Consider the following 15152-nt stretch of genomic DNA (forward strand, 5'->3'; position numbering starts at 1 on the left):
TTTCAATAGGCCACATTGATGCAGTTACTATCGCTGCACAGTAAATGGATTTTATGTATTTTTTTTTCAAATATGATATAACAAATCAATAGAACTCACAAGGGCTCTTCTTAGATACAAATCAATGATATAAAAACCTCAGGCACAAAGGTAATTGTTCCATATTTCACTCTGATATACGGAGTTCTAAAGCACACTCACTGAAAATTACTATTCAAAGTTTCTCTCACATAAGCAAATGACTAATCAGAAAAGTCTTCAATTTGAAATGAATAAAAAAAAAAAGACAGGCAGGTAAAACTGCAATTATGAAAAAATACTTCAATATTAAATCCAGAAAATAAGAAGTGGTAATAAAGGAATTCTTATTCTTGGACTGACAGTTCATTAGTGGAACCCAATGGCCTTTTTCAGTTCACTTACAGTGTAGTGGAATAACTTTTGTCACAGACAGACATTATCAACGTCAGATGTGACCTCACTATGTTTAGTCAAAGGAAATTTCAGATATACCACGTGTAAGTTTTATAAGGTTTTGTTGGGGGGGGGTTGTTGGTTTTTTGTTGGTGGTGGTGGTGGTTTTTGTTTGTTTGTTTTTTGTTTGTTTGTTTTAAGATTGATGTTCTCCTCCCTGCCCCCAACTACTTCAGATAATCTTGTTACATGAAAGTCTCACAGCAATGATTATTCAAATTGAAAAAACCCTCGCAATCTCTAGGTATTAGAATCACACTTCTACTAGATAAGTCACATGCACAGAACTATTTGATTATTTTTTTTTTTGGTGGATGGTGATCCTTCAACTTAAGGGGTCTCTGGAAAGAAGGAAATGACAATCTGGAACACAGACATCTTAGTCTTATTTCTTTTCTATGAAAAAATAGTCAAGTTTAAAGTATGTATTTTAACAGCATAGCAAAACTACACATTCCTCAAAAGAATGTATGCATATAGTAAACCATTTCTAGTAAAATTTTTTGACCAAACTAGTTTCTAATGCTTTACTTCAAAGACAAAAAAAAAAAAAAAGTATGAGTGCAAAGGAAACTAATTGACAGTAGAACAGCGACACTTCCATTATAAGGCTATGCTTTTTCACTTTGGTACCAGCAGTATGAAACATTTGGTAAGAGAGGACAAAAAATTATCTTCTGAGGCCAATAATAAATTCCTCAGACACAAAGCCACACACACCTGTTGCCATGTGGTTTTTTGCAAAAGCCACACTGCTTGCTGGGCACCCAAACATATTTGCTTTCACTAGCAGAGGTATGTTCCAAGCCTTCCCGTTTAACAGTTGAAATGTTATCTGGAATGAACAATGGGGGCTCATCAAGTGAAAGACTTTTGCTACTTCTTCTCTGTCGAGGTTGGAGATTCTTATCAATTCTTTTTGATTTGTTTTTTTCTTTATCATCCTCCTTCAGATGTTCTACAACAGGAGGATCCTTTGTCTCTGCCTCATCCTTTGCAGAGCTATTTGTTTTCAGAACAGCAGCAAGCTGGTGTTTTTGACCCTGGGCTTGCTTCTGACCTAGACTTGAAACATGCCCTGATAATGGATGCACGGAGTGGTGGGTGTCTTTAGAACAGCCTGGATGAGGAGGAGATTTCTCACTTGCTCTTAGAACTGATGACTTCTGTACTTGCCCAGAAGCCTGGACTCGGGGTATTTTCCTCAGCATTGTATTGGTCTGCTTTTTTACAGTCACCCCTGAAACACAGCTCCTTGCTTTCAAACCCAGATCAGATTGTTTCTTCCTAATTTTAACTGGGTTATTTGGATGCTGATGACTCTCTTGCTCATCTGCATTCCGCTTCAAACTTGCTGAAGATGAACTGTGAAGACCTGAAACAGGAAGACCAGCTCTTGTTCTCGAACGCGTTATTTCTTGTTGCACTGTACCTGATTTCTGTCGAGTACGTGCAGTCAGATCTTGCTTATTCTGTACTATAGATTTACTATGCCGGGACCTAGTGTTCTTTTCACATTTTGATGAAATGCTAATTTGTTTATCATCATCCTGAAATTTTGATGCCTCAGCGCCTTCTGCTTTAGTACTGCTGATCTGCTGCTGTACATTTTGGCTTTTTTGGTCAAGAACAGTGTTATCTAAAATGCTATTTCCTGGGTCAGCAGAAGTAAACTCTTCACTTTTCAAGTCTTTATTATCAAACTCAGTACTATCCAATAGTTTCTCAGATGAAGTTACAGTTTTCTCCACCCCCTTGTCATCATCTACAGGTTCTGTTACACATTCCTTTACTGACAATGTATTTTCATCAAGAACTTCCACATTGTGGGAACCTAAACTACAATCAACCCCTTTTTCTATAGAGCTGGACAAATTTGAGAAGGTCTCACAAATTTCACTTGGATTCACGCAAACACTAGATGGATCATCAGCTTTCCCAGTTACCCCACTTTGATCATGCTCTTCTGTTTTCTTCTCCGATTCCTCTGTTTTATATTCAGTCTTTTCTTCTGAAGAAGTTTCAGAGCCCATTGAATCAATCACATCATTTGCTTCATTTTTACCTGCAGTAATTTCAGTATCTGCAGATACTGAACAAACTGACTCAACACTCCCAGATTCAGTCTTCGTTGCAACCTCTGTTATATCCTTTGTTTCTCCAGGAGAAGGAGAACAGGGTCCTGCTAAATTAGCACAACTTAACTCTTGGGATGTTTCCTCAACTTTTGCCTGATTAAGAGTTCCAGACTTTATTTCATTCCCCTCTTCAGGACAAGGAACACATTTTGTAATACTTTGGGATGCTGTTACTGCTGCTGTCGTTCCTTCTGTCTGTCCTGAACGTCTTGTACTACGCCTAACTTCTTTAGGTTGTTCTGTTTTCAAGGGTGCAGCAACATCTGTCTCTTTAGCTGGACTTCTCTCTTGCTTCTGTCCAGTTTTTGGAGCAGATCCACTTTTTACAGATGATTTCTTGGTACTAACAACAGGTGCAACATTCGAACGCTTGGCAAGCGTGCTCTGTCGCAAACTCCGAACTGGTTCTAGGAATGGAAAAAGAAAATGTCTTACATATACTGCATCCTCCTCTTTTCAAACACAAGGCTTACATAGAATAGAACTGATTTAGCCTGATTTAGCTTACTGGACACAAAGAGAACTTAAAACTTAGTCATTTACTAAACTTAAAACAAAGACACAAAAAACCCTCATCTCTCTACTTTAAAAAGTTATAAATTACTTGCATTGCAATTTTACACTGCCAGTTTGGATGTAAAATCACATTATTCTAATGGCTATGAAAGTTCTGAATAGTATCTATAAAACAGAAGTGATGATAAAAAGACAATCAAAACCCACTCTACTTTTCTACCACTCACCTTTTTCTACCTCAAGTAAAAATTGCACAAGTTACTTATACTGCGATTAGAGTACAGCTGTGAAGTTTACCAAGCTTTTAGAGAACACAGTATATGAATCTGAGACGCAGGCACATTCTCACTCGATGACATCTCTTACATTTTCTGAACAAGACAACATTCCAGTGCCTTTTTAAAAAAGCATATTCACCAGCTTTGTACTACAGGCTCTTATTTAAATTCTGACTTCCCTATTAAGTAGTTTTATCTTTTTAACTTGGCCTACTATACAAGGGGAAGAAGCAAAGTTGTCAATAACTCCACCAGTTCAACAAGTTAGAAAAACCCTAAGCATAATCAATTAGCAGTATTTAACCATAATCAATTAGCACAATTTAAATATTCAATTAAGATACTTATTAAGCACACTGAGATACTTTGATGACTTTGACTGCAATTACTATAATCTAATTTAAATTTAAAAAATACACAAACAAAAATAAATAGAATTAAAATTGTAATTGGAAATAAAGAGCCATGCAAACCTAACATTCCAATGCTGTTTGCAAATACAACATGCTTTTGCTGGTGAAGAACCACAGTGCTAATCCAACGCAGGTAAAAGGATCAAAATCTCAAAAAATGAGTTTATGGCCTGTGATCCTTATGGAAGACATCAAATATTTAACAAGGAGGAATTCAAACTGAGTAGTACCATATGGATGCCAACTTCTAGCTCCAGTTTATAAAAAGGAAGTGTCTGTACTTGAATTCACACAACCAAATAGCAAAGCTTTACTTTAAATCTACAAATGTTGGGGGTGTGGGATTACAAAAATCCAGCTGACTTCAGACATGCAAAAACATATCATCTATTGAAGGATCACCTTGTGCCATTAAACGTGGCGATTTTCTTGGTGATGTGACTGATGTTTCTTCACAACGGCTCCTCAAATTCCTATTAGGTAAAACAAGCTCATCTTCATCAATGGTGTCATTACCACTCTCTTTAACTCCTTCTTCATCCATAATATCATCAAGACCAATAACTGGAAAAAACAAACAAAAAAGAGCCTAAAACTTAAAATCATCAAAAAATGTTGCAGCTGTAATGGCAAGCAAGACAGGGAAGAGACAGTGAAAAATAAATAAATTGGCCATCTAAAAACAAACCAAAGGGGAAAAAATGAAGAAAGTCAAGACAGAAAATTCCCATGTGAGGCAGTTTCAGTGTAGAAGAAGCTATCACCCAAGGCTTAAAATTTCTGTAGACAGTCCTTATAGCTTTTTGGTGGACTCACATTTTTATTGTTTTTTTTTGCCACAGGAAGGTCCCCAGTCTTAGAGGATCAGCTGTCCCTCACTGTCCCTTCCCACCTAAGAAAAAGTGAAGAAAGGTAAACAGCAGAAAGAGCTGATCCAGAAGCGCATAGAGTTTAAAATCACAGTTTTCTCATAGGATACAATTTTAAAACTCCCACCCACATCATGTATCTACATCTGTAACCCCTTTTTGAAGGGCACTGAGTGCAGCATGCACTAGTCTCCCAGGAGAGTCAGAGAACATTGTCTTTGTCAAATTCCTAGCCTCCACTAACCTGAGAAGGATCCCAGAGGTTGCTCCTGAAAATAGGTATCCTAAGGGACAGTCAGGCCATTGTACCAGCCATTCTCCTCACTTTCTCTAAGTTTGGTTCTGCATAGGTAGCCTCTCCTATCCCAAAGATCCTATGTGTGATTAATGAATCCTGGTCCCTGTGGGATGCGAAATTTGTGAGATCAAGCCAAACATCCAAATGATTTTACAGAACATGTAGGAGGGTCTGACAAATACAACATATACTCCAAACAACAAAGTATGCTTATTTTTCATTATTCAGGCACCTACCTAGAAGCATTTTTAAGATAAACTAGCTCACGTGACAGAAATAAGATATCTAAAAATTTGCTTACTTTAAACTGACTTAAGTTAATAAATCTTAGAAATCAAAATAAGCAAGAAGTTAACAGAAATTAAAAATTATTAGAATTTTTAGACTGTCTCAGAAAATCTGTCAATTCCTGCTCCTTTTCAAGTCTGACATTACTGTAACTTAAAAAAAATAATGTTTTTTTTGAAGGCACTACAATAATAAGAATACTTTTAAAATAACAAAAATTGGAAGTTGTAAAACTGCTAAAGCCAAACAATGAATAATCAAGTCTATCAAGACTGTATATCAATCCACAATCACCTGCCATGACGAATTAAAAAAAAAAAAAAAATACCAACACAATCAACCAACCTGTTAATTTTAAAGTTCAAATATTAGAAAAACTTTAAACAGCCTCTTAAGGAAGGCTGACCTTGGCATCAGGTAATCAGCACTCTGGACCTCCATAATCAGATGGCTGTCAGGAGCTGAAAGCTAGGACATTCTTGAGCTGACAATTTATTGTTACTTATTTTATTTTAACCGTAATTTTTAGTTACTGCATTGCATAGATCAGTTTACAGGAAAAGCATGTTTCCAGAAATTACTGGCAGCTTTTGCTTTCCAAGGCTCAGAGCCACCTTTATGCCTGTGCTGTGTACATATATAGACAGATACCACACACAAGCTGCAGAGGACTGATAATGCTGGTCTTACTCCACTCATCCAAATGTTCCTTAATCACTTATTTGCTATAAGCTAGGGAAAAAGGACACAATGGCAAAAAGATGACATTGTAGCTGCCCTGTAAGACTTTTATTTTCCCCACAATAACTAATACCAGCCATTGTACAAGACTGAAAACTCAACGAGGTGGGCTCTCACCCTAACTCCAGCTGCCCACTCTCATGTTGTCAAAGACTATGTCCTCCCAACAGCTCCGCATTTTGGTATTGGCATTCTCATTAGAGTGTTCCTACAAAACGTGGAACTGGTATTCAGGAACAGCCTGTGACAAAGGAGACCCCTTTCAGATCCTCTTCTGTTTCTTCAGTGTAGAACTAAACTACTAAGCTACTGAAAACAACGTGGCAAATAAAAACTGCTCAGACAACTTTTGAAACAGCTCTGGAGCAGATTTCAGGGCTGCCATTAGAGCCTTGAGTTTTACAATGCTCTTGCTCAAGTTATTGAATTAATAACACAAGGGACACAGTCTACTATTGACAGACAGTTTGAAATATTAGAATGAAAGTATTTTCATACTTACAAGACTCTGTGCTGTAGCTTTAATTTTACAGAGGAATTTGAAGCACAGAATCTTGCTAATTTCAAACCACCTGAGCTATAACTCAGCTAGTACAGCCCCATGAGGCCCCCGGATGAGAAGCATTCGACACAGACCCTGCTGGGAAGAGAAAAAGTGACAGAGAATAGTAATAGATACAGAGGAGACTAGGACATTAAATTATGACAGGGAAGTGGAGGTAGAGAAACAGCACTGGGAAAAGTAAACCAACAAAAGCAAAACCAGACAGAACTAAAAAGAAAGAGATAGAGATTATCTTAGTAATACATCTCTAAAGATGATCTCAGCAATAAATATAGAAATTAAGACAGAAGGATAAAAGATAGAAGGAAAAAAAATAAAGAAAACAACATATCTGAATAGAAACTTTGTGTACCAGTGTTCAACTGAACAATATTCAAATAAGGAAAACACGAATCAAGTTCAACATAGTCATACTGGAAGAGGCACCACTGGCCTTCAAAATAATATCTTGAGTCTCTCCATTACTTGAAAAGTATTTAAATTTCTAAGCTACTGTGCTGTGCTACTAACGCATTTTTATATATGTTACACAATAATAGAATAACATACAGTAAAAATAATTTACTTGCAAATTTAAAGTGTTCCATGCACTAAAACAAAATTGTGACCATTTTTCAATTCTTCAGCAATGTAAAATCGAAGAAAACAAGCCTTACTTGTCAGGGGAAGAGGAGGGAAGGAGAAGATAATACCCCTAAAAACATGATCAAAATCTTTGAAATTTATAAAACTTTATTAACATAAGTCTTCCCTTTATTATCTTCAGCCAAAATTAGAAATACTCAGGTTTTTGACACACTGGTAAATCTCAAGTGTAGAAATAATTTTTTTCTGTAGATGTTAACCCTGATTTTCTTTTGCTTAGCTACCCACAAAGAACAGAACTCCACTGCTGTTGCTGCTTTGCATTGTAAATGCTACATCCACCTAAATTATGCTAACAGCAGGACTGAGCAAATCCACACTGGATTCCATATTTTAATTCTACAAGCATCGTAAGTTATATGGAAGTGGTTGAACATTTTAAAATTTCTACTATGTTATAGGCAGATAACAAAAACCTAACATTATGTTTCAATGAAACAGTCTAAAGCAGTAACTAACACATTTCTAGGTAATCCTTAAGAAGAGCTAATAAACTCTAGGTAAGGCTATGATACATATATACTATACTGAAAAAATATCACTAAGTCTCAAGACTATAAATGAAGATGGTATATTTTATATTAAAACCTTTTTTCTATTGACATTTGTGATGCATATGTTCAAGAAACAGAATTAAAAATGCTGTTAGAAAAAAGTGTACTTTCAAGAGAAATGAGGTCACTGATGACATAAGTTATATAAGAAAACACCAAATTCCAACTGTTTTACAAAAGTTCTTCTGTAACCTGTTTAACTGAGAATTTGCCTGCGAGTACCTTATACTGACTGCCCACTGTAAGAAAAGAATCACAGTAACATGAAATACTAGCTAAACATTTACTCCCGTTCTCCATTAACCTCTAAACTGTAAAGAGGAATTTTTCCTGTTTTTAGAATAAAAACATGAAAATCAATTAGGATTAATAAACTTAACACAGCATGTATCTTGAGAGAGGTCTGAATCCCCGTTTTTAAAAAAGATTGAGTTACATCTCAGGGCTAGCAAACTATAGTTCTTTAGTGACAGGAGCCTGTTACTTTGGAAATAAAGTGTAGTAAAGCACAAATTCCAACAAAAAATTAAAAACACAGTATCACACAAAGCACTTTCAATCAGATTAAGTTAATAAATTAAGAAGAGAGCCTTTAGATGAGCTCTGCGATTCATAAATGTGTAAACTGCCTTGCAAATCCTATCATAGATCCAACCCTCTCTCCATCCATAAAACTGCATAAAACTGATTCAAAGGAATAAGTAACTAAAGTCTTCAGAAGGACTTAAAATGGGGGAAACTGGTAGTTTGTTACCTACAAATAGAAAAGCATGCAAAATAAGCATTCTCTGGGTTCTAAATATACTACCAACATAGTAAATTTAAATTTTATACAGGAAAGTTACTACCTTGATCACAAGACACTGTGCAACTGTTCACATGGACAGCTTGGAGGAAGGAAGGCATAAAGAGGTAAGAAAGAAAACTGAGAGAAACAATTGTAAACCCAATTCTGGGTTGCAAACTGAAGGTTACATTCAAAGTTACTTCATATGCAGGAAGAAAAATACACGTACATTTGGCTTTAGTGAAAAGAGCCTGAAATGGCTAACACAGCCAGACAGGACAGTAGCTAAAGAAAAGAAACATTTGTAGTCAGAACAAGTGGTTCGGCTCCCAAGATTCAGTAGGTGATCACAATTTTAGCAGAGGTAATGCTGCTTTCAACAGCAGTCATGAAAACCCAGGCTAAAAGTAGAAAGAACAGACTGCACTTGGGGGATACACTTTCCCAGCAACAATGCAGAGTGACAGGAAAAAAAAGGGCAATTAAAAAGATGTCCCCAACAGTCTTTGCACACTCTTATAGGGTCAGTCTTCCTCACCATTTATGAGAAACACCTGATTTGATAAACATGCCCGTAAACTAAATTGGTTAAAAGTTTATTATGAAATCCAGAAGTGTCTCCAGATGATACGCAATTCAAATTCCATTCCCTTTATTACAAGTATAATAAATCAAACTGCCCCGGTAAAGGACATCCTGAAAAGCTACAGAATTCCTGATAGCTGAGAAATATCAATTGAGTATGAATGATGGTTATTTAGTTCACTGGCACATGACCAGTCTGACCTGCTACACTCCAAAGCCTATAAATTAGTGGATAAGCTTCCAGCATGTTTTCCAGCAAGAAATAACAGAACAAAACAGAAAACCTATCACTAGGCAACCATCCAAAGTTGAAAAAAAGGTGTTGCTCTCAAGAGTTATGTCACATCCTAAACTTCACAGTTCCCACTTCTGATCAAGGAATTGCTCACAAAGGGGGGTGGGGGGGGGGAAGCAGCCTCAGAACCACACATCCACACCCACACGCACCACCCAAAAAAGACACCCATTAAAGACACCCAAAAGCTGTTCTGCATAACCTGTGTTGGTCATTCAGTTCTTGGAAGAACAGCTGCCTGACCACACTGATGAACAGAAGCAGAGACACCTAAAACATGATATGCGACAGTTCTGATTGCTTCAAGAACTTGGATCTCATTTAATTCTGAAAAGCCTCCTTTTGTCAAATTCTGTCCTTTAACTGGGAAAGAACGCAGTTGTATCAACTTCCACTATTGACACTAGGTCTTTCTGCCAGTATCTACTTCAGGACAGCAAATGGTCTCCATTACTGCTAAGCTCCTATGAGCTGCAGTGAATAATAGTATGATCTGTGAATAGTTTGTACTTTGATTCACTGCAATAACAGGAAACTTCCTAAGAGGAGCAATCTGCCCAGTCTAACCCCACAAACCAGCAACCCCATTACATCTTTACAGTTTAGCAGTCACTCCACAAACACATCCTAAAAGGATTTCAGCATAACATCTGTTAATTTAACCCATAACCTTTCCAGCTTGAGAGAGCCAAAGAGTTGCTTCTACCTCTGCTCAAAGCCTTTAACAGGATCACCTGGAAAGAATCTTGTCTTCTTCACACATGTAACTTTTCAATCAAAGCTGAACAAGACAACCCCATTCTATTACACAGTGGCAATTACAGAGCAAGCTCATCGACTAGACAAAGACCAACAATGCTATTTAATGGAAGAAACCATTTAGCTCCTTTTCTTAAACTGTTCCATGGTCTAGGCATGGGTTATGCAAAATATCATTTGAAGGTCTAAAATAAGTTGTGGTAAATAAATTTGTGCCTCTGGAAAAAATTAAGAAACCATTTAGATCCAGCACAAACTGGATTCAGGCCAGGACATGAACATGAGACTGCTTTACTGGTACTAAGATAGTTCTTCCTACCAATAGATAGGCAACAGACATCCATTCTCAAGCTCCTTGCTATTTGTCATACACCAGTACTGCTGACTATGAGATGCTTAGTACAAGAAAGACACGGACCTGTTGAAGCGGGTCCAGAGGAGGGCCACAAAAACAATTAGAAGGCTGGAACACCTCTTCTATGAGGACAGGCTGAGAGAGCTGGGGTTGTTCAGCCTGAAGAAGGCTCCAGAAGACCTCATTGCAGCCTTTCAGTACTTAAAGGGGGTTTATAAGAAGACAGGGACAAACTTTTTTAGTAGAGCCTGGAGCAATAGGACATGGGGCAAATGATTTTGAACTAAAAGAGAGTAGATTCAGGCTAGGTATAAGGAAATATTTTATGATGAGGTCAGGTTGGATGGGGCTCTGAGCAACCTGATGTACTTGAAAATATCCCTGCTCACTACAGGGGGGTTGGACTAGATGACCTTTAGAGGTCCCTTCCAACCCAAACCATTCTATGATTCTATGTTACCATCCTCCCCAAGAGAATAATTTATAATCCAACTTACAAAATTTGCCTTTTCTGGCTAGATGCCTCTAACAAGCAGCGTGATTGGAAATCAACCTTCAACTCACAAAAATCTGTTTGTCTTGTAGACAAGCACTTGAACTGCTTAAAGGACGTACAACTAATTCCTACCAGTTTCTATCACATACAGTCAGATAACTGGCAACTCAACATAAATAGAGCATAGTATTAAACAGCTTAGTTCGCAGTGAATGATGTGCAACATAAACCCTAAAGCTGAGCAAGACAGATGCAATGTTGATGAGTAATAACTTTGGATTAGGCCTGTAAATAACACCCAACAAGAACTAATGTCAATGCAGCAGTAAGAAAAAGACCAGAAAAAAAACCCATACTCAAAATCAACTTAACAGCAAGAGAGAAAGTTCTTAGACAAAAAGACTTTACTAAAGTAAAGCAGAGAAAATGTTGTCACAATCTTAATAAATTTGGTATGTGGCTAACCAGGCCTGAAACAAGTCTTTCTCAAAGCTTCTGCTACTCACACGTACTCATATTCACAGAAGAAATTTCTTATTTAGAACATGGTAGGAGTTCTTTGAGTTGAAGGCATATAAAGACAGGACCTTGCTTTGTGCATAGGTTTACAAATACTCTTGAACTCCGCTCAAACCAGGCTCTCCAAGAAGTATTAGTGAGCCACGCTTTCTGCTCCTCCAGTTCATTTATAAGACTTAATAGCATTTTAGCCAAATCACCTCCTCCGTCCAACTATTTTTACCTTTATCTCTTCAGCTTGCTCACAGCAATCTGAAACATGAAATCTTCACCACTTGAAAAACTGGACAGAACAGAGGACCTTCCAGTTAATCATGCAGCAGCAAGCATGATCAATCTGTCCATTGCCGGCCTAATTTCCATGAGCATTTTGCTCCTTTTCTTAAACTATTCCATGTTCTAGGCATGGGTTATGCAAAATACTGTTTGAAGGTCTAAAATAAACTGCGGTAAATAAATTTGTGCCTCTGGAAAAAATGAACTCTTTTCTTCAAGAATAAAATCAAGAGTGTAAGAAACGCCATCATCTATCATTTCGGTATTCCTAAGCCTTGCCCTGCTTAACATAAATAGATGACAACAATTGTACCTAAACCTAGTAAAACCTTACTGAAAATACATTCTTCTAGGTACTCTTCTAACCCTAGTGAAAGGTTAAAAGAAGAGCCAACCAACCATTCTGTTACTATACTGGTTAATGCACTACAGAATGAATTCATCGTAAGATCCTACACAGAGGGGGGAAAAAAAGAACTGGAAGGATCAGAATACAACAAACTATCAATCTTATGTCACACCAAGGGTGTGCCATAAAAAGCTCAAAAAGATGTACGTAAGGCAAATTTTGTGGGAATTATTTTTTAGACAAATTGATGTTGGTGTAGAGATGAGCTTTCACGCATACCATCTGGAAAAGCAGCCTTTGTATGGGTAATTCTTACCAAGGGTACTATCATCTTGCACAACTCCATTCTTACCAGGAGACTACATAAGCTGTTAGATCACCAACAGTCTTAGACAAATTAATTAAATCATGACCTATATGAATACTCAAGTAAAAGACAAGCAAAGAAACTTTGCTTCAAACTGACAATTGGTATTCTCAACTAAATAAAACTACAAAAACATACTGCAGTCCTGCTATCTCAGAATAAGGACAGTTCATATCGAGACCTACAAAGAACAAGCAACAGCAAGAACACATCACATACTTTTGGATACCTACTAGATTAATTCCAAATCACATGCTTTAATTTACTTACTAAAATGTGGCTCTACTCTTGCTTTCAGATTTAAAAAAAAAAAAAACACATTAAACTCACGAACTCAGCATAAATCAAATCAGTTTTGATTCCCCGAGTCTTCAGGCAGCCTGAAATAGTAGTCCCCAAGTAAATGAGTTAGCTCACTTATTTTAGTGAACAGCAACCTTTAAAAATTACTTGTAATTATTTAAGTATTAATTATTGCACTGCTGATCACTTTTAGGAGAAATACCCAACTAGTGCGCCAAAAAAAAAAAATGAAAAAGCCGCCACAAGTCTCCCCATAACTTCCAAAACATCCAGCTATATGCTATGACTTAATTCAAAAATTTTAAGCGCAGTACAGGTTTACTGGAGGATGCACAAGTTGCATTGTGAAACAAGAATCTACATCACTGGAAGGAAATAAAAAATTTAGAGAGGAGAAATTTGGTTTAGTTGTGTACATTGTACAGTCTTACGCACAGTAAGAGTCAAACAATTTTGGGTTTTGGTGGGTTATAGACAGAAAAGTATAAGGATAGGGCAAAAACATTAACAATGGCCTCAAATAATGCTCTATCAAAGTAATAAAAAGATCAAATATCTTGTTTTGGCTTTGTAGTTCACTTTTTCTTTGCCTCAGTCAGTATTGTCTTTGATTTACAGTTTTCCATGTGGTAATACCACTTAATTTAGTGAAGGTTAGAATTTAGTCTGTTAGTAGAAACAAAATACATACTACATCAGGAAATTATCAAGATTTTCAGAAACAGCTCATAAAAGGTACTAGAAAAAAAAATAAGTGTTGATATAATGTTACCCGCAGTATTCTACAACACTGTTCAGTAATGAACCTAAAATTATTTTTTTTAAACTTCCAGTCAAATAAAAAAAAAAAAACAAAACACCACACTATTAAACAAATAGTATATTTGTGTCTCTTGCACCATGGACTGGATTTTTTTTTTTTTGGATCTTCCAAAACTACTCCACAAATCCTAAGACTATTTTTTTAAAAATAAAAACTTTGCTCTAAATTGGTTCCAAAACAGGTGTTTCCAAACAGTAAAAAAGAATTGTATCATCATTCCAGGGTTGTGTTTGAAGCCAACCAAAGCAAAACACCCAGAATCTGGTTTCAGCTCAGTATCAGAACGCCTAGCACTAACAGAATAACCCTGAGGTCAGAGCAGTTATTTGGACAACTCATATGCTCCTACTGCTAATCTGGAATTATTACATTTTTTGAAGACAACTAGCAACTTCGCTGATCAGGCACAGTACTTACACTAAATAAATCATGACGTTAATTGGGAATAATTTACACGTACTCAAGACAAAGCCTGAATTACTTCTGATCCAGATTAGGAGCCTTCCTCTACTGTTACCCAACAAAGTTAAAAAGAACTGCACATAGTTTACATGCCAGGCATGTAAGCAGCGCAACAAAAAGGGCAGGAAGGAAACAGAAATCCCAAATTATTATTTCTACATTACAAAAAAGGGTTGGTACTAGAGTATAACTGTATTTTAAATTGTAATCTTAAAAAATTGTAACATTTACCTGTTGAACAAGGCATCTGGAAATTGGGATCATTGCTATCCAAAACAGGCAAACAGAACTGGGCACTTGCAGATCCTAGCATAGGATCCTTATCGCTGAGCATGTTCTTCAGCGAATCCTCTAAGACATTTTGACTTGTACTAAAATCCTCACAGACTTCATTCTCCAGGTTGGATCCTAGAAATAGGGCATCATCTAAGTGTTCAGTAGGAATTAAATGGTTAAATGTATCAACTATATCCATGAAGACTCCTGTGTGTCTTTCAGCCCTATAGAAAGACAAGAAAAATACCATAAGAAAATAAGCTACAAATTGTAAAACACCTAAGAAACCAGCAAGTTGTTTTGGCTGTAGTGTTTTATAAAGAATGCTTAAGGTATTTTAGAATTGTAACCAAAAAAAAAAAAAAATTAATCTGCTTATGGCTTAGTATGGCCCACTGCATATCTAAAAATCAATTCTCTATCTGATTATCTTTAAAAGAAGTCCCATCCTAAGTTAATATAAACTCCCCTATCAGCATCAGAGTGCTGTCACTTCTACTCAGTGTTATAATAAGGGCTAACTAAAACACCTCCTTTCTGAAATTTGTTTAAAACTTAACCAACCCAAGGGGGTGGGACACCAAAAAGAAGAGGAAATCAAGTACAAGCAAACCTGGTTAGCAGCACTGTGAGACCACATCTTTCTTTACCTTTATATGTAAAAACGGGAGGTCAACTTCCACTAACATCAACGGAGCTGAGAAAGCTCAGGAGCCTGCCA

General features: G+C 36.7%; 1 protein-coding gene across 1 annotated transcript in view; it reads right to left on the minus strand.

Annotated features, from left to right (window-relative positions):
- The window catches only part of PHF3 (PHD finger protein 3), a 42661-nt gene extending 28020 nt beyond the window's left edge, over nucleotides 1-14641 (minus strand). The window contains exons 1-3 of the mRNA XM_082480187.1: nucleotides 14387-14641; nucleotides 4222-4383; nucleotides 1195-3019 (exon numbers count right to left, since the gene is read on the minus strand). Of these exons, the coding sequence (XP_082336313.1) occupies nucleotides 1195-3019; nucleotides 4222-4383; nucleotides 14387-14630 (2231 nt within the window). The 5' untranslated portion in view covers nucleotides 14631-14641. The remainder of the gene's footprint in view (nucleotides 1-1194; nucleotides 3020-4221; nucleotides 4384-14386) is intronic.
- Between the last annotated feature and the right edge of the window lie 511 nt (nucleotides 14642-15152).

Source organism: Vanellus vanellus (genome assembly GCF_965231255.1).
Source record: "Vanellus vanellus genome assembly, chromosome: 3".
NCBI classification, from domain to species: Eukaryota; Metazoa; Chordata; class Aves; order Charadriiformes; family Charadriidae; genus Vanellus; species Vanellus vanellus.